At 47.9% G+C, this 24,609-nt stretch overlaps 1 protein-coding gene across 1 annotated transcript; it reads right to left on the reverse strand.

The window, feature by feature from the left end:
* Positions 1–220: 220 nt before the first annotated feature.
* Positions 221–23,956, reverse strand: LOC128730979 (AP-1 complex subunit gamma-1-like). Its single transcript, XM_053824074.1, has 8 exons — positions 23,901–23,956; positions 3,953–4,020; positions 3,506–3,836; positions 2,053–3,010; positions 1,786–1,984; positions 1,268–1,388; positions 946–1,192; positions 221–871 (listed from the first exon to the last, which is right to left on the reverse strand). Exons 1-8 carry the CDS (start codon positions 23,954–23,956, stop codon positions 221–223), a joined length of 2,631 nt encoding a protein of 876 aa, XP_053680049.1.
* Between the last annotated feature and the right edge of the window lie 653 nt (positions 23,957–24,609).

The following is a 24,609-nucleotide window of genomic DNA, read 5'->3' on the forward strand; positions in this document are numbered from 1 at the left end:
TTTAAACGGAATTGTTCGCATCACAACTTTCAGCTCCCCTAGCTGATGCCCTCGCTCGGCTTAGCGTCACTTGTTTTGTACCATCGGTCACGTTTATTAGCCATCAAAGAATTTAGAATTTGACCATCGGGATTATCCCCCAATTTATATACTATTGCGCTAAATGTTCAAATTCTGACTACCCTCGGATCACCAGCGCGCCTCTTCCGTCGTCTAAACGCTAGCGAAGAAACCCATCCGGAAACTCGTTCACATCGATCTGCTCCATCATGGAGTAGTTTTCGATTTCGTACGAAAAGCGAACCTTCATGCGCAATCCGGCGGTTGCCTGCTGGCTGGACGGCGTTTGCCGAGCAATCAGCAAATCCTGCATTATAGTTCCACCCGGTGGCATCACGGTGCTGGATGGTTCACGCAGCGTTAGCACAAAGGACTTCGGAACGGCAGCCTGGAACAGAAACTTTTCGATCGTCGTATGGGTTCCGTTGACCGTCTGCACGGTGATGCGGGCTGATGGCATTGACGCTTGATACTGCTCAGCATCAGTGCCTGGGCATATGAAGAAACGGATGTGAATGTCGTCTTTGTCGTATACGCTAATCGAAGGTATCGCGGAGGTTGGCGATACTTGATGAATTGCCTGGTATGGTCCGTTCGGTGGTGATGTAAGACCTAGGATATCGATTGCATTGGTAGTCCCCGTTGCCATCGGTCCATTGTTGTTCGTGGCCAGTTGGTTTTCAGTAAAGCTCGTTGAAAAATATGATGGTATTGGACCTGCTTGTGGCGAGGGCATGATCGCAAGCGCGTTGTTTCCGTTACCGTCACTGGTAAAGCAATCCCCAAGAAGATCCAGCAGGATATCCTGATTCTGCAGCAAACGAAAAAGAAACATGTATTTGACGGAAAATTGACGTTATATAGTCTGCGTCTGCTTGAACCTACCGAAGGTTCCGCGGGAGCTGACGTGTCCTCTTGTTCCTGTTCCTCAACATCCGATGATTCCGGTGCTGTAAAATCAGCATTGTATTCTGATGTGGTCAGCTCGGAGATCTTCAGCTTCGGCATTTTTTCTAGGAGCGAGTTCCGAAGGTGTTTGTAATTCGTGAATAGCTGCGAAAATTCGTTCGCACGCTGCTGCAAATCGATGTTCATGTGCACCCGGAACGAGTTGATGATGTTTTGTATATCCCTACAGAAAATGCACGCCAACAAGAATTCATACCGTGAAACATCGCTTACAAGCGCAGTTTAACGTCTAACTTACGGTGTGCAGCCATCAATCCGAACGCTGATTTTTGCCAACGACACGATGATGTACTGTTTGGTAGAGATCGAAAGCTGAGGTGCCCAGAGCAATTGCCGATAGTGTTCAATTAACTCGTACGCTGCAGATAGTAGCGAAGGAAATAATATCAAGATATTATTTTATAATGGCTTTATTACCCAAAGCTAACTAATCGATAGTACCAGTCCAACCAAAGAATTTAGCTTATCGATCCAATTCGGAAATGTATTCGGAACGACCGTCTTTTGATAATGCCAGTTCGATTTTCCTTCTAGAGCGAACAACGTTGGAAACGTTATTATTAATGCATATACGAGTTACTGTTAATTGATACTGGCATCTGTTGCGAAGCTTTCAAAGCGCTATCGATTAGTAGAAATCGATTAGCCGAGCTGGGCAAAAGATTGTAATACTCTCTAACTTTTGTGTGTGTGTTTTGTTCTTCGCCTAATATTTTATCCTTAACTCCCCTAACCTCCAGAACGCCTTCTACATACCGTCAAACCCTCCCGATTCGCCGTACTCGCCGATCGTCCATACGGCCACCTGCACCAATGGTTGCCGGTTCTCGAGTTGGTTCATGTTCATGATGGCTTCCCACATTTTACCGGTGATGAAACGTTGCTCGTGCTGCGGGCTGTTCGAGATGAGTTGAATGGTGGACGCGATCACGTCATCACGGATATTGTTTCCAGCCTGGAGAGTATCAGATACGATATACGTTTGCAGCCAACGTAGTCATCTTTTGCCCCATCGATACTTACGATCGTGAGGATCTTCAGCAGCACGTCCAGATGCCAGTGGATCGAGGGTGAGTAGGTTTCGGCGGCGAGCACAATTTTACTGCTGCAGAGCGCTTTCATTTCAGCATCGGTCGACTCGAGGTATCGTAACAACTCTCGCACAACCATCTCGATATTTTGCGTGTTGATGAGGGTGAAGGACAGCTCCATGGCGCAGCGCTGTATCGATGGATCACCATCCGAAAGGCACTCGAGGATCGTAATGCGATGCCGCTGCACTGCGGTCATGTCCTTGTGCACGGTTTTAACCAATGTCAGCAGCCCGATGAAGCGGATATTTTTGTCGTTGTTCAGCAGAAACCGCCCGAGTATGTTGACCGCCAGCACGCGCAAGCTGTTCTCCGACTCAACGTTCATGATCGTAAGGACCGTCTCGTACAGGATCGCATTGCCGGCGTTCTTACTCGTCTCGGTGCTGGTGGCGACCTGTGCCAGCACATCGTTCATGATCTCCGACTGGGTCGAGTCGCCGTGGCCGAGTACTCGCAGCAACCGCAGGATCTTGACTTGCAGGAACGGATCGCTTACTCCACTGACGAGGTGTTCGGGAGAGTATCCGGTGACTGTGAGCGTCTTAAGCATGCGTACTAGCGTCGGGATGATGGATTTGAAGTAACGCAGCACGGGGGCACTCTGTTCGCACATTTCGGTGATGAGCGTGATGGTGGCGATCAGGATACCGTGGTTCTTGTCGGCCAGGAACACCTCGCACTTGGGCAGGTAGTCCTCCATCAGCTCCGGCACTCGGCGCACGAAACGGAAGGCACAAAGGATCGCTTTTTTGCGCAGGAACGCGTTGGATGAGACGATCAGCCGCTCGACGTCGTTGCACAGATCACGTGCCATCTCCGGGGAAGCGATGGCGGCTAGTGTGCACAGTGCGGTACCGACGATGAATTGCGTAGGGCTGTTTAGATCGCTGTAACGTTATAATACGAGATATAACATTGTGTAGTCACAAGCAAACATAAATATCCACCAAAGGAAGGAATGAACCTAATGGCTTACAAATCACTTTTCATGCTAAAACGTCCTGAAAATAATTTCATGACAGGCCAAAAAACCATCTAGGGTACTGTATTTTAATTCAAAGTTTTGCTGTTTTATGTACTTTTGGACTCCGATAAGGGATTAATTACAATTGTAGGATGGTATCGGAAAAGTTTTTTGGATCATGCGGCAAAGGATTCGATCGGAGCGGAAAGGAGCAATGGAAAATGAATCTAGATTCGCCCGAGTAGATTGCCGGGTGGAGGTTTTTATGAGTGAACTGCGTTTGGCAGCAACGTAGTACGAGCTCGCGACCGACTCTAGTTCTGGTCCTTACCTCGAGCGATGACGCCGGAAAAGGATGCTTTATTAACTCAAGTTTTAATTTGTATGGTACGCTCGATCCCCTCTCGCGATAACTTACTTCTTAAGGCAGTTTGTGAGCAGCACGTGTACGTCGGCCCGTTCGTCCAGCAACAGCATTGCGCCCAGGTATCCTATCCGTTTGTCGGTGAACTTGGCGCTCGCGGCCAGCTTGAGGCACTCGACCTGCCCGAAGTGGGCCGGATAGCCGAGCATGTGGATGTACAGGAGCTTGGCCATGTTGCGGCACTTCCAGATGCAGTCCGTCTCGCGGAACGTGCTTCGGATGTAGGCACATTCTGTGTTGACTACCGCGCGTTCCTCGGTTGCCGTCCGGCAGGCTCGTATCTGTCGGATCAGTTCCCGCAGACGCGTTGGCGCGGGCTTTCGTACTGTGTGATGACAACCGTGTGAGGAAGCCAAGTGAAACGATATACAACAATGATATTGAAAATAATATTAAATCCTTGTGTAGAGAATGTGCCAGTTCCCGGCGCTGAATACCTACAGATGTTTGTTTCGATGGTTTCATTGATCACTTGCTTGATGTTGTTTATCGTAAGTCCTGGGCTATACCTGTATAGTAACAGAAGAATAATTAAATAGTGGTAAGTTTGTCGCACAGCCCATTAATTATCGTACAAGGGATCGTTAGTAGGTGGTCTCATTGCTTCCTTTGTAAACGATGCGTAGCGCTGGGTGCGGTTAATTTATTCAACCATGGCTATGTTCAACCGAACAAACAAGATTGCAGAATAAAAAACCCAAAATTCATTTACGCTCCAACCAACCACGTGCTAGCATCCACGTGGAAGGCTGGTGGCAGCGTAACGGTGTTTTACGGGCCAGGTGATTTGTTGGTGCGATATTTTTCACCTTCATTAGGTGGGAAAGGTGTTGAGCAATCGCCCGGCACCTTTTTCGCCCAGGTACCGACCTTGGTACTTTCGGTGTTGATCTTTCTTTACAGGACGTGCCAGAGCCATTATCTTTTACATGGTTTGTTTTAAAGGAAAAAAAAGGAATTATACTATCAGAAGAATGTTCATTTGGGATTGAGCGGCAATGTATTTTAATTAAATTTTACATGGCACAGCGGCTTTGCTTGATGCTTTATTTCTTAGCGGATTTTAGAAACGGCAATTGTTTTTAGATTACATACATGTAAGTAAATATCGAAAGGATCCGGCATAAAAAAAATGATGCTGTATTTTCGTTACATCTTGATTTACTTATCACATTCCCATTATCGGCACACGTGTACGTCGTTAATAAGTGCAAACTTATTGCCGCTACCGGTCAAAGCGATGTAGCTTTTCGAAATCCTCCCGGACCGGGATCGTAAACGGGCCACGAATCAAAGCATCTAGCGCTCATTTACGGCAGGCCTCAATTCCGTAATCAGTTTATGCGTCGATGCGAACGCACGAAAGGAAGCAAAGCAACTGGGGGCCACCGAGTAAATCCCACAAGCCGTAATTTTGTGCAACCACCGGTTCGTCCTTTTCCTGCTCCGCCTTCCAGTGGACGCGTAAGAAGGAGCGAAACCAAAAAGGACATTTAATAGGAGAGGGTGAGCAAAAAAAAATAAGGGAGTGAAATAGCACTCAAATGCGCCCGGTTAGCTGGTCAGTATCGAGAGTGTGCCTGTGGCGACCCAACGGGAGTGAGATGTGAGCTTTATTTGATTAAAGCACAGCTGCCGGCCGGTAGTAAAAGCGGCACGGTGCCAAACGTGCCTCGGATCGTAAACCGCAAAATGATTATCCATAAATGATTTCTGTAAACTTCCAGCCAGGGCTATCCCATCTGTTTTAATGAATAAATCAAATATTCACACTTGGAACCGGAAACCGAATAAACGGTGGAATAACGTTGTCAAATCCATTATAGCGACATTAGGAGGAGTGGAATTTCAATATCGTTATCATCGTAGACCAAAAGTGGCGCAAAACCAAGGCCAACCCTACCCACCCTTGGTGGGGTGTGAACGAGTGCGAGGTGTCTCCTGCTTTCCCACAGGGTGTTCGTCAAATTTCACTAAATCAACCATCTGCTGAACCGCACACGGGATGTGCGCAAGAATTTAATAACTGTCAATAGTGATAAAGTACCGTCCTGCCGGGGTCGCGGCTCTATTATTTCGTCATCGTCGTGCAAGACGATAAGCCGCTTTAGCCGCACCGATTCTAGCTAGTGTACGTGCGCGCATCGCTGTAAAGTCGGTGGCGTGAGTACAACAGATGGTTTTGTTTCATTTATTTATTTTTTTTTTCGTTCCATCGGCCAGTTTCTTCCCGGTCGGGACGGTTTGATTGATGGTTGCCGTCCGAACGTGACTCGCTTCCGTGCGGCCCTTCCAAGTGACACTGTGGTGGTGGTGGGAAAACTCGCGGAAAAACTCAACACGAATACGTGCCGGGCATTGGATCCAAGCAGGCTGTGGGTTGGTGGTGTCACCGATTTTTTTTTCTACATCACTACCCTCTGGGTAGAGACTGAATGAACTGTTCCGTGGCATCCAGCATAAAAAAAGGGGAGCGACACTTTAGTAGCCATGGTGTTGTGGATGATTTTGTTTGATGTTCCGTTGAAAGTTTTTTTTTTTTTCAAACTGAGTGTTACATGCACTTTTTTTAACCTCCGAGCAAACAAACATACCACCCGTTCAGACGCCCCGATCACAGGAGTTCGTTTGACATGCTATTCATGCGAACACTGGCTTTGATACCCGGATTGTGGTGGAGTGTGTTGGGATGCCCAAAATGGGACACAAAAAATAGGTGGCAAATGTGATTGAAGTCGACCCTCGGATTTGTAACCGCACGGTTTTTTTGTCAACCACAGTGTGAACCATTTGTTGTTTTTTTGTAGGTTTCGTCTCAAATCTCACAGCCTCGTCCGCGTGCCATTTGCCATGGAATGTGCAATGGAGCAAAGTTTCCTCTTTCGGTAGGATACAATATCCTCGCGAAGAGGAAGCGTGATATGGCGCTGCTGAGTAAGTACCCTTTGATGATGCGACGTGCAGATCTGACTTTTAAGCTACGTAAATTGCAGCCTAAGTTATTACATTTATAGCGCTGCAAACAACGCAAGAATTCGATAAATTTGTTTAATTTCAATTTTGTGATAAAAATAATGTTCAACCACACGTTGGGTTTTTGAAATTGAAAACACACTAACCGTGCCCGGTGTTCTCAAACCGAGCTTTTCGCCCGTTTCACTACGAACGTGGTTCGTTTTCCAAAAAGAAAAATAAAATACACCCATTTTACACTTCCCCGCCATTTTATCGGAGGAATCGGAGGGCAATACATTGAGCTGCGGAAAATTGCTCAACCATTGGGATGGTGTGGGCTTTTCGGTTCGCCTTCGGAACACCACAGCTGTTGCACGTCGAACTAGGACCACGAGAGGGATGAACATGAGCGAAACGGTTCCATTTGGTATCATCTCATATCGCCGACCTCGGAACTGCGTTTACGTGGCTGTGCTTTCGCTCTTTTTTCGGAGGCGGATTCGTCAAATATTCATACAGTGTTTACCCTGCCGAATCAGGCCAGCTGCAAGTGAGGCCATCAATTTGCAGAGCGCTCGCCCAGTGTCGGCACCGCCGGAAGGTGGTATCGTGCCCTAGCGACCCCCTGCCTAACCCGTTCGAGTGGGGCGGTTTTTCTTCTGTCGATTATCTCTCGCTTCGTGGTCCTTTTTCCTTTTCTCAGTGAGCTTTTGCTCGTGTGCCTTCGCCAGCTGGTCCGTTTGGGGGTGACTTTTCTCCGAACGGACGTGCCTGCGGAACGGGATTTGAGCTTCGCTTGGGTCGTACCTTCTGTGCCCGCTGCGCAACTGCCTTTTTTCCCGGCATATTGGGCAAGATAAATAGGAATAATTACCGATGAACACCCGGGGAATGCGATCGCTCGTGATTCGAAAATTAGTGCGAAGAATTTCTCGCGCCAGTTGGCGTACGACGGCAAAAAGCTACTCCGGGAGGATGGGAATGATCCGAATTCTCGTAATGGTGGAAAATTGCGCCCTCTAGGAAGATTTGTGTGGGAACGTATTTCGCTTACGAACGACCAAAGGAACACGGGATGGATGAGAGAAACGACTTGTGGATGGAATGGAAGTAGAATCCTTCCGACGGAAGATTAGCTGGTTTGAAAATAAAACCTTTTGAGCGCTAGGTCCTAGCGACATTGATGCCCTCATGCTAGATGGAAAGGATGCAGCTATTTTTTTTTGACGACATCGTGGGCGGTTTCTATGTATGAGTTTATCATCGTTCGTACGAAGGACTAGCTTGGCGTTGCGCTAACTGGGTATGTCGCCGAATGTCTAAAGCAAACGTTGAAAGATCATAATAATACGATTGACTAACGAGAGCTTCATCATTCATCATGTTAAAGAAAGCTCTGGTTTTGGTTTAACAACTCCTGCAGGATCAAGAGCTTTAGAAGCGGCCATATTTGAAGCGATTGCTGCATCATTTTGGTGGGAAATTGCGAAAATAAATCAATCTTTCCATTCATCTTTCGCGTAGATCATATTTCATCTGGATTCAAAGTTTTTTATTGAATTAATTTCCATGCTGCCACGGTGGAATGGGATCGCTACACGGCATTTTTCACCGTTTGCCTTCTTGCCGAGTTTTCAGGTGCATTTAACTGCTATGAGGTAGCTTCAACCGATCCGAAATGTGCGTTGTTTTGATTAGGTTCACAACTTTAAACCCCATTATACGAGCCTCGGGAGAAGAGGCGCGGTTCGGGTAACTTCTCCACCGGATAATGGCTTGGTCCGGATTTTGGGTTCCTACATTTAAGTGCCACCACGGTAGAACTTCACCGTCGTGTCTAACATGAAAGCATGATCGAAACTGCCTCCAGCTGCGTTGCCGAATGTTTTTATCACGCTCAAATGATGGCTCGATTTGGAGTTTTGAAGTGAAATTTTAAAAGTTACTCGAGAGCTGAAAGATTCCAACCGCTCATTGTGAGCCAAGCGATTCAATTAGCTTTCTTGGTGGTTTCCATTCGTAGCGCTTTTGTGCGAGTATACAGCTTGCTATAAACCATACGATGGAGGGTTTTATTATTTTAGACGCTTCGAAAACAAACAACCCAACAGCTGCACAGATCTTTTAAGCTTTAAAGGCGCTTTTATCCATCATAAGAGCGTTTTCCTACGCACTTATCCACCTATGCGTACATACAAGCATGCTTATCCGTGCTTAAAATGTGCGCAAACATGAGCGGTACAATATTTGATTTCACCTTGTTACAAAACCGGCAAAAGTAATTTGATGGCAAACACAACAGCTCACGGCAATCGTGGCATACGTATCCGGGATTTATCCCACAAGCTAAAATATATCAGCGGGATCACAAATTAATTCACAAACGGGGAATAAATTTCAATTTCCCAGCAAACCAACAACCGGCCCCTTAAACCTAATCCCTGGCGCACCTCTTCGCCAAACGTTCATTATTTTCTATCACCTTCTCCGGGGCGCACAATCGCGGCAGCTAAATTCGATGATATTTTGTACAATTTCCACAAAGCCACCGGTAACGAGGGCCGCAGGCTGTGCCATTTCGTGTTATCATCTTTCACTCTTCGGTGTGTCTTCCCACGGGCGCTAGACCAAGCACGGCCACGTGGGGGAAAGGAATATGGGCAAAATATATAGGAGTAGCATTTTCCAACGCTTATTAACTTGACATGCTGCCTCGTTTGGCGCGTGTTCCCGTGGGCCGTGGAAAATGCGGGCAATGGTACCGACCTACGGTTGTTGGGATCAGAGGAGCAGCAACATAACGACGCAACTGGACCGTCGACAACGAAGGCGAATGACAACTTCGAATCGTCAAACATTTTCGAGCGCGTACAGCCCCCAATCGGGAGCCGGGTTGCTACGGAGGTACGATTATTGATCGTCACGGTATGGCCACGGTACCCGGTGGCATGCATGGCTTTTGTTTCGGATTGTCTCCACCAAAACCGTTGTCCCTCACGAACCCGTGCTTCAGCCGTTACACATCCGCTCGTTCAATAATATCGATCTATCATGTTCAGTGACAATATTTACCGGCATTCATGTTGCTGCTGGTTGGCAACATTATTTCGAACGATCGCCTACTCGTGGCAAATGTGTGATGGTACCGTAGAAGAGGTTGAAGTTATATTTTTACCCAGTATTAGCCGGTTGCTCATTAGTTGAACCCTGGAAGAGGCATAACTATTCGCACAATCCAAACAAAAAGAGAAACTTTTCTCTCGATTTTCGCTGCGTTCAAACATGCAAAGGTTTTTGCCAATCAGCTCAATCCTGTGACGTTTTTGTAAAGGCCAACAGTTCGACCGTATCCTATCGATGCCTTCGAGGAAAATGCTGTACCGCCTGGAAAACGACGAAACATGCAAACGAAAGGTTCGTTGTTTTTCTTGTGTGTATGTTTCACTATCCAGCAGCCTTTTGACCACACGAGGCTAGCCAAGTTGACGGGTGTATTTATTTTTTGGTGTCTTTTGGACCCGCACCCGCACAACCACAAGCTAATGAAAGCAAACAACGAAACCCGGTGCCGTTGAATGACGAACGACACTAACGTGCACAAGCACACACACGCAGCCACAGTTCGAAATGCTCGAAAAGGTGCTGGGGCGGAAAATGGGTGGAACTCTCTCTCTCTCTCTTTCTCCTCCCCCTACTAGGTTCCGTTCAACTGGGATCGTGTTATGCTTATCTTATATTTTTTACCCATTTCCCTCCCAGCGGAGAAGAACGTCGGAAAACGAGAAGTAAAGCTTCAGAGAAACGATCAAAAGCAGTCACACCAGGGTTCCCTTGGGCGTTGGAGGCGAACAAATCGAGTGGGGGGAGGGGACAACGGTGCGAGACCCCAGCACAGCGGACCGAGAATGTGGGTGGACGTGTGGGCATGTTTTACCTTTGATGAGCCTGTCATGTCGAGGCGGTACCCAACAGTTGTGCTGCTGCTCTGTGCACGATTGGAATATTCGCCTGCCTTCGGGAAATTCCAGAGCCGGGACAAGGATCGAGGTGAAGGAGATCGAGCCATCGGAATGAAGAGTAAATAAATCTCACAAACAGACGGGGTTCTCGGTGAACGAATCGCTTAGATAGTGTAGGAAATTGGGTGAATGTGAGCGATGAAAAAGAGTAAAAAAAAAATCTAACACCCTCACCTGGCAGGGGGTGTGTTTCGTGCTTTTTTTTGTTGCTTTCTCTCGTTCGACCCACAAATCACTGGCCTCATGGAAATGGCAGGTAATGAATACGACCTAATTTAGTGTAAGCATTCGCCCCCATTCGCAGCGGAATGAAACGGTGCGATGCGGTTGACATTGATAGGGGTAAATGTAGTGTCGACGTGTCTTTCCTTCATCACCCTCGGGGGCGTTGGAAACATGCACGCAAATCCAGGTGATAGTTGCTTCCAGCTTGATTGGTCAGTTGAAACATTGCTTTTGGAAGAAAGAAAAAAAAAACACCTAAACCGATCCCCGTTCCGATGACCGTAAAGTCGGCTTGTTTTTCAAACGAACCGTTTCCTATTGCTTGTTGTCTTGTCCGCGAAGGACATCTGTAATTAAATATATTTCCATTACGTGGCCTCGTAACGGTGTCACGTTTTGCGTGTCAGTTCATCAATTAAAACGCTTCCGGCGAATCTTCACAACGAGTGATTTTGAGCAGATTTTAGATTAAAAAATTCGAACTTTATGCTCAGCAGTGGGGCAACCTCGACGGGTTCGGTGTTGGAAAGACGTGAATTGCGAAAATGAAGGGAAGAAACGACAACTGCAAGAAAATCCATGTCGAGGAAATGAACGTCCTGAAATGAAAGGCGCTAGAGCGCGGAGCAGGAAGCGCTCGTCCACGGGTTGTGAGATTGGAATCGGAATGAACTAATGATAAGTGCTTTCGCGTCAGCCCTTCGAGCAGGATTCCGACGCCATCTCCATTCGAAGGGCTCTTGATCGATGAGCCATGGTGTTGCCGTGTGCGCCACGCCGATTCCGGCCGTGTAAACAAGGCGGGAAACGTGGACCGGGCTTCCATCACGCTTTCCATTTCCTTTAACGCCCGCTCCGGGAAAAAGCGAAAGCGTGCGCGTCCTTACGGGCACCGGGGGTGGTTACGGGCCATCAACAGGAAATTTTCAACACCAAACTCGGCCCGTTTGAGGGGCAACGTGGGGTTTGCTGACGGTGGCAAAGGTAGGTCGCTGGCGTTTGGCAATTACACGCCAGAAACAGAGGAAACGCGAGTGAGCGACCGGGCGGAGCGGGTTGATTTAAATGAACGAATCTAATTTGCAACAGATTTCCCCACCGATGGCTTCCGTGCGTCGCACGAAGAAATCGAACGTTCGATGTTCTTCGATCGCGCTTTCGAACGACGTCTTGGGAAAGTTTGAGCAAAGTTGCTAACTGGTTTTGCGCAAAACTTTTCCACAACAATGGAGTATCGGCTTGTGCTGGGAACCATGCTACCGAATGTGGTCCCCCTGGGAAAGAAGAGCTTGAGTGCTTTTGCGGAAGCTTTTTGCTGCTAGTTCTTATTTACCTGAGACCTGGTAGCAATGGCTCATCGAAAGGAAAGCGCGAAAGGTAAGTGAGTGCCTTATGGAAACTATAACGAAACTACCGGTCGTTAATAAGACCGTTTCGGGGGTTTAAAGTTGCTCGAAAGTGCATACGAACCGGGGACGGTTTCTAAACACAACGCTAACGAACGACGCTGGACTTGTTTTTTTTTCTCCGAAGTATTTTTTAACGCAATTACTCTGAGTTCGGTATCAATTTAGCTAACAATACGCGTGCTATCATCGCAAAATAAATTATCCCTCGCGGGAATCCATTTCCACCGGGTGTAGCGGAAGCGACCGTCAAGTGTCTATCGCTTTATCTAAGCAGCTGATAAACGATTTGCTTTGGAAACAGCTCACCATCGCCGTTTTCCTCGAAACCTGCCTGCGTTCAATGCTGCTTTCCATTGACTTTAGCTGCACACACCGCTCCCATTTTCCCCACGATAAACTTTCACTTGTTTACGGTCACTCCGATAAGCATCTTAAGTGGTTTTCGTGAGATTTGGCCCGCTCCAGCACGCCAACCATCCACCTCCACCAAGCGAGCTTGAGCCTCCTCAGGGACTGGGATTGGTCCGTTTGATGGGGAATCCAAACGCGAGTAGGTGACTTAAGCCGGAGGGAAAAAAATCATTACCAAAGCGGCTGAAGGTCGAACCACGTGGCCTACAACCATCCGGAGGGACGCATCGAAAAGTGTCAAAACGATTAAAAGCAATGCTGGCCGATACCTGGCAGGGCAGCGGGCGACAACGCCGGCAAGGGCGGGAGTTATGGTTGATTGGGATTCGGGGATGGGCAAAACTTTGTGCCATGTGGTTTTCCATTCGCCGGGGGAGGCAGAAAGAAGAAAAAAAAACCCGTAAATGAAGGTCCAATTAAGGGACGAAGTTTATTTTCCGTTTTAGCCCGATACGTTATTGCTGCGTATGCTGAACGGTGTTATCTGGTGTTATTTTGGTCAGGGTTTTTTTTTGCACAAGCATTGAACAAATACAGCGCCAATGTTTTCCTTTGCAGTTGGGTGTTTTTTTATTATCTCCTCCCTTTTGGGAAGGTTGATGGGTCTTAGCAGCTATTAACTTTAATTAATTTCTTGAACCGCACCTTATACCTGAGAGGTGGTTTATTTTTAATCATCTCAGAATGAAAAGTTTCTCTTATTGATTACGGTACCAAATGTAAATATGTATATTTTAGCATAGTGGGTGCACGTGATCGTGAGACATTTTCCATCTCGGCGTTGGTCAAAGCAAGCTTTGGAGCTGCCCACACGCACGCAAACCCGAAGTGTTGTTTTTCGTCAATATTTTCCTACGCCTGCTTAGGCGCAGAAGGATCGAAGTTCGGGGTCCATTAACGGATCAAGGATCGTGCATTTTGTGGAGCGAGTGGGAGGTTGAGTACTATGGATTACAGACATCTAAACCTGCCTGGGCTGGTTCGTTCATCAGCATCCTCAAACCACAGGAATGGTTGGGGTGAATGGCCAAGGCTGCAAAAACCATCTGCACGACACATTTGCGCATTATTCGAAAACTTTGCCTTCGTTCGTAAACTACTCAGGGCTGAAGTGGGTAGAGTAAATGTGCATAGCAGTGTTCGGTTTGGGCAGCAGCTGGCAGGCATTTGAAATTAATACAAATACTTTTTTCGAGCGCTGTTGTTTGCTGCAGGGGCAGACAATGCATTTCTAATCATAGTACACGGTTTTATGCTTAAAAATAAATGCTCTATTTTAGCAGGATTTGGTTGGTAATAGAGTTAAATTTATTACATACGAAGAAATGGATTTAGTATGACTTTTAAACATTGTTTATTGTTTAACTGTTTTGTTTTACTGGTGGAATAGTATTTGAAGTGTTGGCAAACGTTTAAACATTCAAAAATAATTAATCTACCGTTGTTGGAATAAATCGTCATTCATCTGAATTGCGGCTGGGCGTGTGTGAGTAATGCTAACGATATGTTTTCCCTTGGGAAATCGATTTACTGCCATTGAGTTTCGTTCGATCGACAATATGCCTGGAACAGCGAGGAAAAAGATAACGGCACACATCGACGGAAGCGATAATTTCACCAGCTCAGCAAAAAATTGGTACACGGTGTGGTTACGTATGTGTTGAAGCAAGCGAAATATGTTTACCTCAAATCCTCCTGCTATTTCTTCGTGCAAGGGTGCTGTTTGTTTTCATTCCTATTTCTAAAACCGACCCCTAACGAAAATGGAAAGATTTCCACGGAATTATCTCCACACCATCCTGATTGTGAAGAAGAAAATGAGACTCACGCACACACTCATTCCCAGTACTTTTACGTCCGCTTTATCCCATCGGGAAAACGAGTGTTTGTTAAACGTGGAACGCACGAATTGTGGCAAAATTTCCATTTCGTGATAATCATGCGCCAACAAACGAACCGAACCAGAACGATTGCTTTTGCCGTAAGCTGTAAAACGTAAGCCGTTTGCTGCTGCATCCGTTTCTTGCTACGGGTGCGATTCATTAAATCGGATCCTAACGTGCCCGATCGCCGTTTGGGGTCCTTAAGGTGTTCCGTACTGCTTCCAGCCGGAAGGTTTTTTCGTGGCACTGCAAACATGCTGGAAAAGCAGCAATATTCGAAAAAGAATTTCGGCAATCGGTTTTTGTGATGGCGGTACTCACAACACAACTAAGATAAAAGAAAAAGTGTGCCATAAACCGGGAATGAGGTTCATGAAGTCGGGCAAAGTGGTGATAAAAGAAGCGTTTGGTAAAATTGGTGGATAAGCACCACTAGCAAGTGAAGAGAAAGAAACAAAAAATAATAAAAACAGAGCTCCAAAACGCAAACCAATGCAGCTTAGTTTGAACCCGTATCTGTGTGTATTTTGCCTTTTATTTCGAAAAGCACACGCTTGCACAAGAGCTCACTGCGCAACAGATAGCAACAGGGCACGAGGACAAGATATGGCGTGTCTCTCATGCTTTCGCCACCACCGAGCATCGTTATCGGTTGATAACTGCCGAGCTACGCTGGCCTCCATCGTACATGGCATGGAAGCTTCGTTTCGAGCAGTTGTGGCACATCTCGCTGCCCAAGCTGCACTTTCTACTGCGTTTGTTCCGTGCCAGCGCCTCGGGGAGCAATAACCGAACGAAAGCGTTTTGATGAAAAATTGAACACGAATCTCAGCGCAAAGTCAAATAATCTGTCATCATTTGTCTGCCTTTGCGGCTGTGCGCGTGGGTGTGTGGGTGTTTTCGGGCAGTTTGTGTTATGAGATAAGATGATAACACCACAAAAGGGTGGATGGTTTCCCGAACAGTGCCACCCGGATTACGGATCGCCACAAGTTGGCCCCCGGGCTGCTTTGGGGGCCACCGAAGGGTGCACAAAATGCTACTAAATCCAGATTAAGATACCACTGGCCTGCTTGACGAGGTCTGAGGTGATAAAAACGCGCCTTGATGTCAGTTTTCGTGAACCTAGTGGTCGTAAATTTTGAATAGCTGTAACCTGGTATGAAATTTGTAGTAAAATTCGCTCAAAATAACACCATCGCTGTATTGTGCTGTTTTAAGCAAATACAAAAAATCCACCATAGAAAGGGCGTAATTGCGATGTCATTGTAATTGTGGTACGTTCTTGAAGATGGTTTGTCGGATTTGTCTTATCGGTGCGCGAGAAAAGTGGCACGCCTGAAGTCACGTACTGTTTGCGTTGTAAAACTTAAAGGCACGGAAAATGGCAAACACATCAAAAGATAAATCAAAAGGTTCGCGGCGGTGCCCTCATCGGCATCGTTAATTCCGCCCTGTTCCCGAGCAACCGGCCACGGCAAGTGTGGACAGGAAGCAGTAAAGGAGGAAAAAGAAAAAAAAGTAATTAATTCCAAACGAGATGCCGACCCGGTACCGTTAATCCTTTGGCATTTATCTCACTCATCGAGCCGTTTTCTGGTGCGAAAACAAAAAATAACGGGGACGCCACGTTGTGTAATTTAACTTTCGCTTCAAAAAGGAAGTTTTCCAAAAGAAAGCGGGCGGCTGCTCGTGGTTGCATGGCTCGGAGTGTGACATTTTCGAGCTTCCTTTGTTTGTGTGGGTTTTTGGTCCTTTTGCTTCTGCTCTTTCTTGCTGTTTGCGTTTGTTTCTCGCCGATTAAGCGCCCGCTAATATGTGCACCCTTCGCTCGCGATCGTGGGTGGAACAGAGTTGACAAATGGTTTTTCCAGCAGACCTTACTGTCGGAGATTTTGCTTTCGTCTGCTAGCCCCGGTTACGCGTGCCACCCTATTTATCACGCCGATTCGGACTCCGGCTGGTTCGCCGCCGTAAAGTGAAGTGTTAATGTTGGTATAAAAATAAAATACGGTTGCATTTACCGGGCTCTGTGTCTCTGCCGGGCCAGCAGCCCAACCGGCTAGTTCCCGTTACGGTTCGATACGCCCGAGAGTGAATCCCAGGGCCGGGAACGAGACAGGATGGTAATGAGCTTCCGCCACGGTTGGCCGATGGTTTCGTTTTCCGGTGCTTTTTTCCTCTCCCGGTTCTGATAGAGGCGCCTCACGCTCGCTGGTGAACCGTGGGTCGGGTGGGTCATAGAAATTTATTACCTAAATTCGGCTAGTCCTTTGGCTGGTGAACCCGTCCTGAGTGTTCCGTTTTTCGTCCGACATATTTCATCGACTCCACCCACCCTCGGGCACAAATCGACCGTTCAAGGGCGGTTCGGACGAATGAATAGTGATCGTTCCACGGGTTTCACGTTAGGATCTGTTTTTTCGCTTCCGTTTTGCTTTCATGCGTTGCTTCCGTTACGAGTGAAGGAAATTATGCATAAATCACAGGTGGATCAAAATGTGCTGGGTGAGTTGAACGAAGATCGTGCATGCCGGACGAATACCGATGCCGAGTGCCATTCTATAAGTCCTCGTTCAACGCTAGCGGTAGAGTTCCGGGAAGGGACCCTAATAGCAATAAACACATTAGGGTCTGAAGACACTAATAGGGGGGGGCTTCGTCAGATGGATCTACGCACAGAAATCCTCAACGAGCCAACGAGTAGCATAGATGGGCATCGTGCGGCTACGTTTACTTTCATCACCGAAAGAAAGCTCATTACCCATTTGTTCCGTTTAGGAAACGAATCATCACCACCGCGACCTTCTCCCGGGATGGAATTGGCTTTGCCTTTTACGTTTCAATGTTAATTTCCCAAATCGAGGCATCAATGGCGTTAAATAAGCTTTGGGAGTTTATCCTCCATAGTGCCGTTAGTGTTAACCTTTTTTTTTTCGTTCTCCGACCTGACCATCTCGTACGATGGAGGCGCCTGGTGGTTCACGTGAGCGAAGCAAAACGCAAATCGGTACGGCCTTTGACCTTTTCTTGCCTTCTCCTCGTAAAACGTACAAATCGGTTTGTTTTTCGCTCTCTCGTTTGTATAAGGTTTACAGTGATAGCACGGCCCAGAGCGAACATCGTAAAACTTTTGCCCCAACGAGAACGGTTCGAGGGGCTTCAGATTTGTTGCACGAGCACGAGCTAGATCGAGTCAAGTTGAACCTATTTTATGCTTAAGAAACCCCGAAAAGCTAGCTCGAATGATTTAGGTTGAAAGTAGCAGATACTAGCAAAGATACCAAACAGATGCTATAAAAGACTGCTGAAACTCGCGCCGCAGCTGCGAGCGTAGATTAATTGATCCCTCGCTGGTGCTCGTTTGTGACGTGGTTAGGTGAAATAGAGAGGTGAAAAATGGTGGTGAAATTGAAGGAATTGAAAACTTCCTAGCACCAAGTGACGACAGCAAACACTTTAATTAGAGGGCTAGCAGTTGACACACGCTCACGTTCGCTTCTGTTGAAACCACTGAATGGTGCTGGTGTGCTTGGGTACCATTCCGTCATCGATCGCCGGTAAGTACGAGGATCTCGGTGCCAGTTCAACGACGGTATGGAAGCCGCAGATGAGCTTCCTCCTGAGAATGGAGAACACCATCCGACCACAACCGATGACACCTTCCGGTTGCGCACTTGAAGCGAGTTTCGCTGTTAGTTGTGGTTTTTTGACGTACGTTCGACCCTGATTAAGCCGTTCGAACCAACACCTGCGAAAAACACTAACGCGCTCGGTATATAGGATCGTTGAAAGGGTTTTACGCTGTTAAGTGACGTAGCAGACAGCTTCCGAGATTCGCTTTACGAGCAATAAAACATTCATGCATTTAATTATGTTACAGTATTATATAATTAACATTTTTCGGGCTTGCACGGTGAGCAGAAGCCCGCTTAATATCGCACAAAAATAGCCAGCGCTGTAGCAACGCTCGTCCTTGCCGGTCAAATTTCCCATTGACGTCAGCGCCGTCCACAAGGCGTTTTCGTGCTTCTTCCCGAAGCCCTTCCGGCAGTGGCCATCTTTTACCCGTGGGCAATCTTCACACCGGAACCTCGGCCGCCGGCGCGATGGTGATGGGATTTCCGCGTTCGATCATTAACCACGGCACACGTACTTAGTCCTCGCCCGGTTGGGCCGTCGTGCGTCTCGTTTGTGCCAGTGCCGCGTGTTAATAGGCCAACCGCTCAGCGGGTGTCTTCTTGAAGGGCTTTGAAGGTCCGGACACGAGCCTCAAGGCGCCGAGCAGAACGGATCGCACCCGCAATCAACTAGTGCCAGAATCCTAATGGTCTGACCACCGGCAGCACCGGATGGCCGGGGGTTTGGGTTAATATTTCATGCAGCTACATCCGCTTCTCGTCCCACCAGCACGCGTCTCCATCCGATGCTCTCCTCGTGCCACTATCGCAACAAGCGCCTTTTCGAGTGCGAGACTTAATGGGTATTATTTTTCCACCACGTCGGCTACACGAAAACGGATCGGAAATCGTGCGAGTCGTGCCCCTTTTTGCAGTGGACATATGTTTGCGGTCCTCCGCGAAACGGGTGTTGCGCTGGCAGACTAAAGCAAACGATTAATTACGTTCCGGTGGTTTCGGAATCTGTGCAGACGTCGCCACCGTGATGTCCTTTGGCGTTTGACATACCGTGTCGTGGTTTCGTGGAGCGAGTCAAACCACGCTCGTGTGCACGTGTGAAAGGCATCCCAACTGGGGCGGGCAGATTAATGCATTTGAAACCGATTGGGATTTTGATAAATCGCTCCCATGAATGAGATACTCGAAGCGTGCGCCCGTCACGTGGGCATTTTGGGCATGGCTCGAAGGCTGAAGCAATCCAAATTGTCTTTTCCGTGCCCTCGGGATTCGACCGAGTGTCGCTATTACGGTGAGGGTTAGAGAGCACTCTTTGGAGACGTTCCATCGCTGGGGACGAAAAAATGGTACGTGTTCTAATTTCGTACGCAAACAGCATGCCCCAGTTTGGGCGGGCTGCCCTCGTGAGTCAATATTGAGAGTGATTCTTCTGTTTGCCGTACGAATTGTCTCCGAAAGATGAGGGTGTACCGTGTCCATACCGCATGCTGCCCGGCCAATCGCAGGGATTCACATTCTACCCACCCATTGTCCCTGGAACGCAGGGCATTGTTTCATTTCGGAGAAGATTGTGCTGATCTTTTTTGTGCTCTTTCGTCCATGTCCGGGGACGCACTTAATCCTTCCCGCTGGAGCGTGTCCATCGGTCGCCGGTTTTCCGGCCCGGAAAGCCCGTACGCCGGCAGGGCAATTGGACTATCGCTCACTTTCCCGGCGGCCGGAGATGGCGGCGCGAGCAGTGACGGCCTACCCGTGCTATTAAACGTTACCTAATCAGCTGGAAAAGATTGACCGTATATTGTTTCACGCCTACCCTGCAGTCAACAGCTCGGGGGTTTCCCTTTTCGGCCAAAAACCGTTTGGTCTGGGCCGTTCCGATGTCGGTACATATTTGACCAGCAAATTGCCATTGGAAGCGGAGATATGATATGAGCCTGCGGATCGCATAAAGCGAATCATCTGATGGCGGTTTGCTTCGTTTTCGATGCGATTAGCCTTCGAAATGTCACCGCAGTTTAATGCTTCCATCTCGCAGGACATTCGCGTGGTGACGTAATTGAAAGTAGGGAAAATTTTGCATGCACAAAATACCGTCCTCTTCCAGGGTTTAATGTTATCGCATTTTGTGATTCACACGCGACCAGCTTTATTGCCATTCGTGATGGTCTTCCACTCTGGTGCAATGGGCGCGATTGATTCCCACGACAGGTGAAAGATGCCTTCGACAAGTGAAATGTCTTCGACTGTCGAATGTCGTGGCCAACCGCATGGCTTCTCGGTGTGGCCAGAGCGCACGTTTCCAATCGCTCTCACGGAGCTATCGCCTTCTCTTCCGCACGACAGCCCGCACCGGAAGTAGCGGGAGTTTTCCACCGAAGCACACCAACCGACGGAGATTGGTGGGAAGGAATTTTATTTAAAAATTTCATCTCGTTTGCTGACGTGATTGAGTTTGGAATACGACCGGGAACGATCCGAAGCGAGGTGCTCTTTCACCTCCATCTCACCCACCAAGTGGGAACGATTTGCGCATCAAATAGGGGCACTTTGTGCCGTTGCTTTCTCGCGCGAGCGATGTCATCCGATCGGAATCGGAAATGGAAAACGGTGTAGCCAACTACGCCGCCGTGGTGTCGATATCGACCGAAAATGTACCGGGCCGGGCGGTCGGGACCGTTGGCGAAGCGGGCCGCAAGACACGCGAACAAAATGGTGCCAGGATGGTGATTGTTTTACCAAAACCCACCGACATTGGAGCGACATTACATGGCTTGCGAACGGAGCCCGTCACCGGTCGTGGCTCCGCGGTCTTTATTCAAATTGCGATCGCGATAGTGACGACGATGATGGATTTTATTTCAAAATGCATGAAAGTGGGACCGAACGAGACAGAGGAAATGTGAATGAACTGAACGGCAGACGCAATCAAGTATCGGGGGGGTGACGTTTTAAAACGCAGCACGTTAATAATTAGCATTTCCGCTCGAGCCACGGAATCCCCTTTTTGTCCTGACGAACTGAAAAGCCGTTCGTCACCGACCGTCACCGTTTCTACGTACAACAGTGCAAGCAATCGGGCGCTGCTCATGCGGCTAAAGTTTCGGTCTGAATTCACTTACGCAGCCCTCGAGCTAGGGGTATGGCACGAACGTCGACAAAACTTCCTTGACGGGATCCATTGGCGGAGGTATTTAACCCGCGGCAAATTATTTGTGCAAGATCTAAGGGTAGCGCGCGCCAAATTGGGTTAAATAATTTAACACTCCTGCAGCGAACGGGTTTACGAAAAGTGGAACCTGCCCATTAATATTCATAGCCGGGTACGTTTAATACCCAGAGGAGTGGCAACTTTGGCTTCGTTTTGGCTGCACAGTTTTTGTGGAGCCTCAAGCATCCGATTGCTGCAGAGTTTATAAGTGCCGTTGGAGTGCTTGAATTCACTTTAAATTGTTGAAGTAAGCGGCAGGTTGGTTCGCCTAATGAATTAGGCTTACAGAAAGCACAAACGCACTCCAGGTTTGTGCTTCGGCTTCGACAGCAAATGGTTGCGGGAAAAATTACTGCCTCCCTCGATGGGTTAGCCACCCATCAGCCACTGCTTTCCGGTGGATAAAGTTCGCCCTTGTGGAGTTTATTCCGGATGCGCGATTCCGCACGGCGGGAATCAATAAGAAAACGAAAATATATATGGATAAATACCGGGGCGCAGCCGGTTCCCTGCTTCGTTGGCTTTTTTATTAATATTTCTTCGCCGAATCACACCAAATGGCCTCTTGGTTTTGCTGAAGATTTCGCGAACCGTTGGGATCGGAATCCACTCCGGAAACGAAACGGAAGGCGGACCCGCGCGGCAAGGACTTACGATTTTTTTTTCTTCTGCCCCATACCCGTGGCTAACACGAGAGCGATAAAAGCAAACAATTTCCGTCAACATTTACTTCCCATCCTCAAAGCCGTCCACCTTGCTGCTGCTGACTCGCATACACAGACGTTTGAAACAAAAACGACGAAAGGAAAATTCTCCTCCTCTTCCTTCCAAAAAAAAAAAAAAAACAGTTGCTCCACACACTTTCCAAATCTACCGCAAATCGCGCGGGAAGTTAAACACGGATCTCAGCGAGAGAGAGAGAGAGAGAGAGAGAGAGAGAGAGAAGATGAGAGAAAAACACATAATACTTCAATGGCTTTTGTTTGAAAGCGGTAAGTTGTTCCTGCGGGATCGTTTTTCCGCGTTCGTGCGGTTGCGACTGGTGGCGGCCATGCGGTGGTGGGACCTGACACACCTGATGTCCGTACCGCTCTAGTTCGATTGATGGAACCAAAAAGCGAAACAGTTCGCCTGCGAAAGAGCCCTCGAGCTGTCAGTAACGTCCCACGTTCAATCAAATCGACCTCAGGATTCGAGTGTTACACTTTTATTTTCTTTTCTGCTGTTCACATTTCTTCCCTCACTCACGATGTGAACGTTTCGATGATACAAAAACCGAACGGTGCTCGTGAATATTTGCCCCAGCATCCTGAAGGTAAAAGCGCGCAAATAAAAACTAACCAAAAAGTCTTTATGATTCTGCCATATAAGCAGCGAACAGCTGACCGGAACGTCTGCACTTTCTCGCAATCGGAATCGTTTTCGATAAATGGGGGGAAAAAGTTAGCGCCCCGACCCTACGACGCAGTGAATGGTATTGATTTTTCTACACGAGCATCGAGCGTGGAAAGCAATCTGGCCTGAAAGCGTAATATGAATGCTAAGCGAGTTATGGTTGGCGTTCGGTGGAACTGCTCCGTTGGGCCAGATGGGGCTCTTGTGGAATGGAAAAAAAATAGTCACTTATTGAAACATTAATCACACGGATCGTCTAATGTTGCAAATGAAGTGGAGCCTCAAATGCTACGTTCTGTGTAAAAATGTGTATGCGTATTTGTGAGCTTCGATGGATATAAAAAATTAAAGCAATCTTGAATCAGGCCGATTTCAGTGCTACAATACCCGTGAACGGGAGCTTTCATTAAAATTTATGATCCTTTCCGAAAGCGATCCCACTCGTGCACGCGTCCCAATCGTTCCAGAAACGCCGAACAGAGGGAATATCGAAAAATTTCCCATTTTCCGTGGATCGGAAAAGCTCTACTGTGTCGTGTGATGCGCTTCCCTTTCCGGTGGCGCACTGCAATCGTTAGGTCATCGAAAGCAAAGAAAAAAGAAGCAAAATTCGAATTCGCTGTTGCATATTTCAACAGCTTACAAACGGCCGCTACACGGTGACCTTCCTTCGAGTGGCCTTTACGAGAGGGCCATGCGTCGTCGGCTGAAGTGGCTGATAAAATATTGAGCCGCATAGTGCACACGCGACGCGCAATGCACCTAACCCGTAGCGGTGCATATGTGTTTTGGTTGCTTTTTAGTTCCACTTTTCCTTCCTATCCATGCAAACGGATTCAAACCTATGCCAAGCCACAGAAATCGATCGTTTCCGGTGGAACCGGCTACCATGCAACTGCAACTACCAGACCCACCAACTTCAACCTCGAGGACTCAAGCTAATACACTAGCGTAAACAAGAAGAAGAAGAAGAAAAATCCTCCCCCGAGTGCAGGTCAACATCGCGTACAGAATAAAATTAAAGAGTTAACAGGCAAACCCTACCTTCCGTTAGGGTGGCGAATGAGCGATGCTACAAAACGACCCGGAAAAACGCCACTGGGAAAAGTTTTCCCACGCGTCAGCAAAGTTTTTTTTATCCCGTGCCCCGTGGTGTACCAGGAGGCTGGTTGTCGTGACTTTAAAATGGCACTGTTCTCATGGCGACCATGGTGACCAGGTTGCCACTCATCACAATCATACGTACCTTCGGTTGTGATCCGGCGGCAGAATGCTCCAGTCGGTCTCGTAGTACGGGTACATATCGGTGCAGTGTCGCGCTGGCAGCCCGAATGCCGGATGGAAAAGCCACGATCGAACACACTACGCCACTTCAACCAGCCACTGTGCACGGTTTTTCCACGTCAGCCCGTCCCGCTGGCAGGCCGGTTCGCATATGCCGACTGCGAAAGTGTGTCTCGACAATGTTTACGTTTTTCACTAGCGAAAACTGCTGCGGGGAGGGAAGCACTCGACGCGAGGCGGAAAATGAAATGGAAAAGAAAAACGAGGGGGTGGACAATGTTTTAGCGTAACGTTATGGACACACTTCGGGCAACATTTTTGCAATGCCATCTTGTTTGTCTACACCACTTTAAAAGAGAGACCTCTTTTCATTCCACATCTTAATGGCGCCGCGTGAAGGGCGTCCTTTTTTTCCAAACGGGCTTTTCTTAATTAAATTTTAACCACCTGCGAGGGTACGCGCGCGCGCTCAATTATGTGATTCCTGGCACGGCTTGGGAGAGGGAAAATCTGGAGCCAAAGCATGGCACCTGTGCTGTGATGCAGGTGAGACCTCAACGAGTCCTTCGCGACGCGTCCCGGTGAACGGTGGATGAAACGTCACTCAAGTGGCCGGAAGAATGAAAATGTGTCCATACTAACGGTAACGAATGGTAAAACGAGCTCAAACC

Source organism: Anopheles nili, chromosome 2 (genome assembly GCF_943737925.1).
Source record: "Anopheles nili chromosome 2, idAnoNiliSN_F5_01, whole genome shotgun sequence".
NCBI lineage: Eukaryota > Metazoa > Arthropoda > Insecta > Diptera > Culicidae > Anopheles > Anopheles nili.

What these genes read in the sequence shown, in the direction of transcription:
- LOC128730979 (XM_053824074.1), bottom strand. Translation starts at nt 23,956, where the DNA reads ATGTACCCGTACTACGAGACCGACTGGAGCATTCTGCCGCCGGATCAC. An exon ending in TGCTGAAGATCCTCACGATC is followed by an intron (nt 1,985 to 2,052) that starts GTAAGTATCGAT and finishes GATACTCTCCAG; the next exon opens with GCTGGAAACAATATCCGTGA. An exon ending in CAGCTCCCGCGGAACCTTCG is followed by an intron (nt 872 to 945) that starts GTAGGTTCAAGC and finishes CGTTTGCTGCAG; the next exon opens with AATCAGGATATCCTGCTGGA.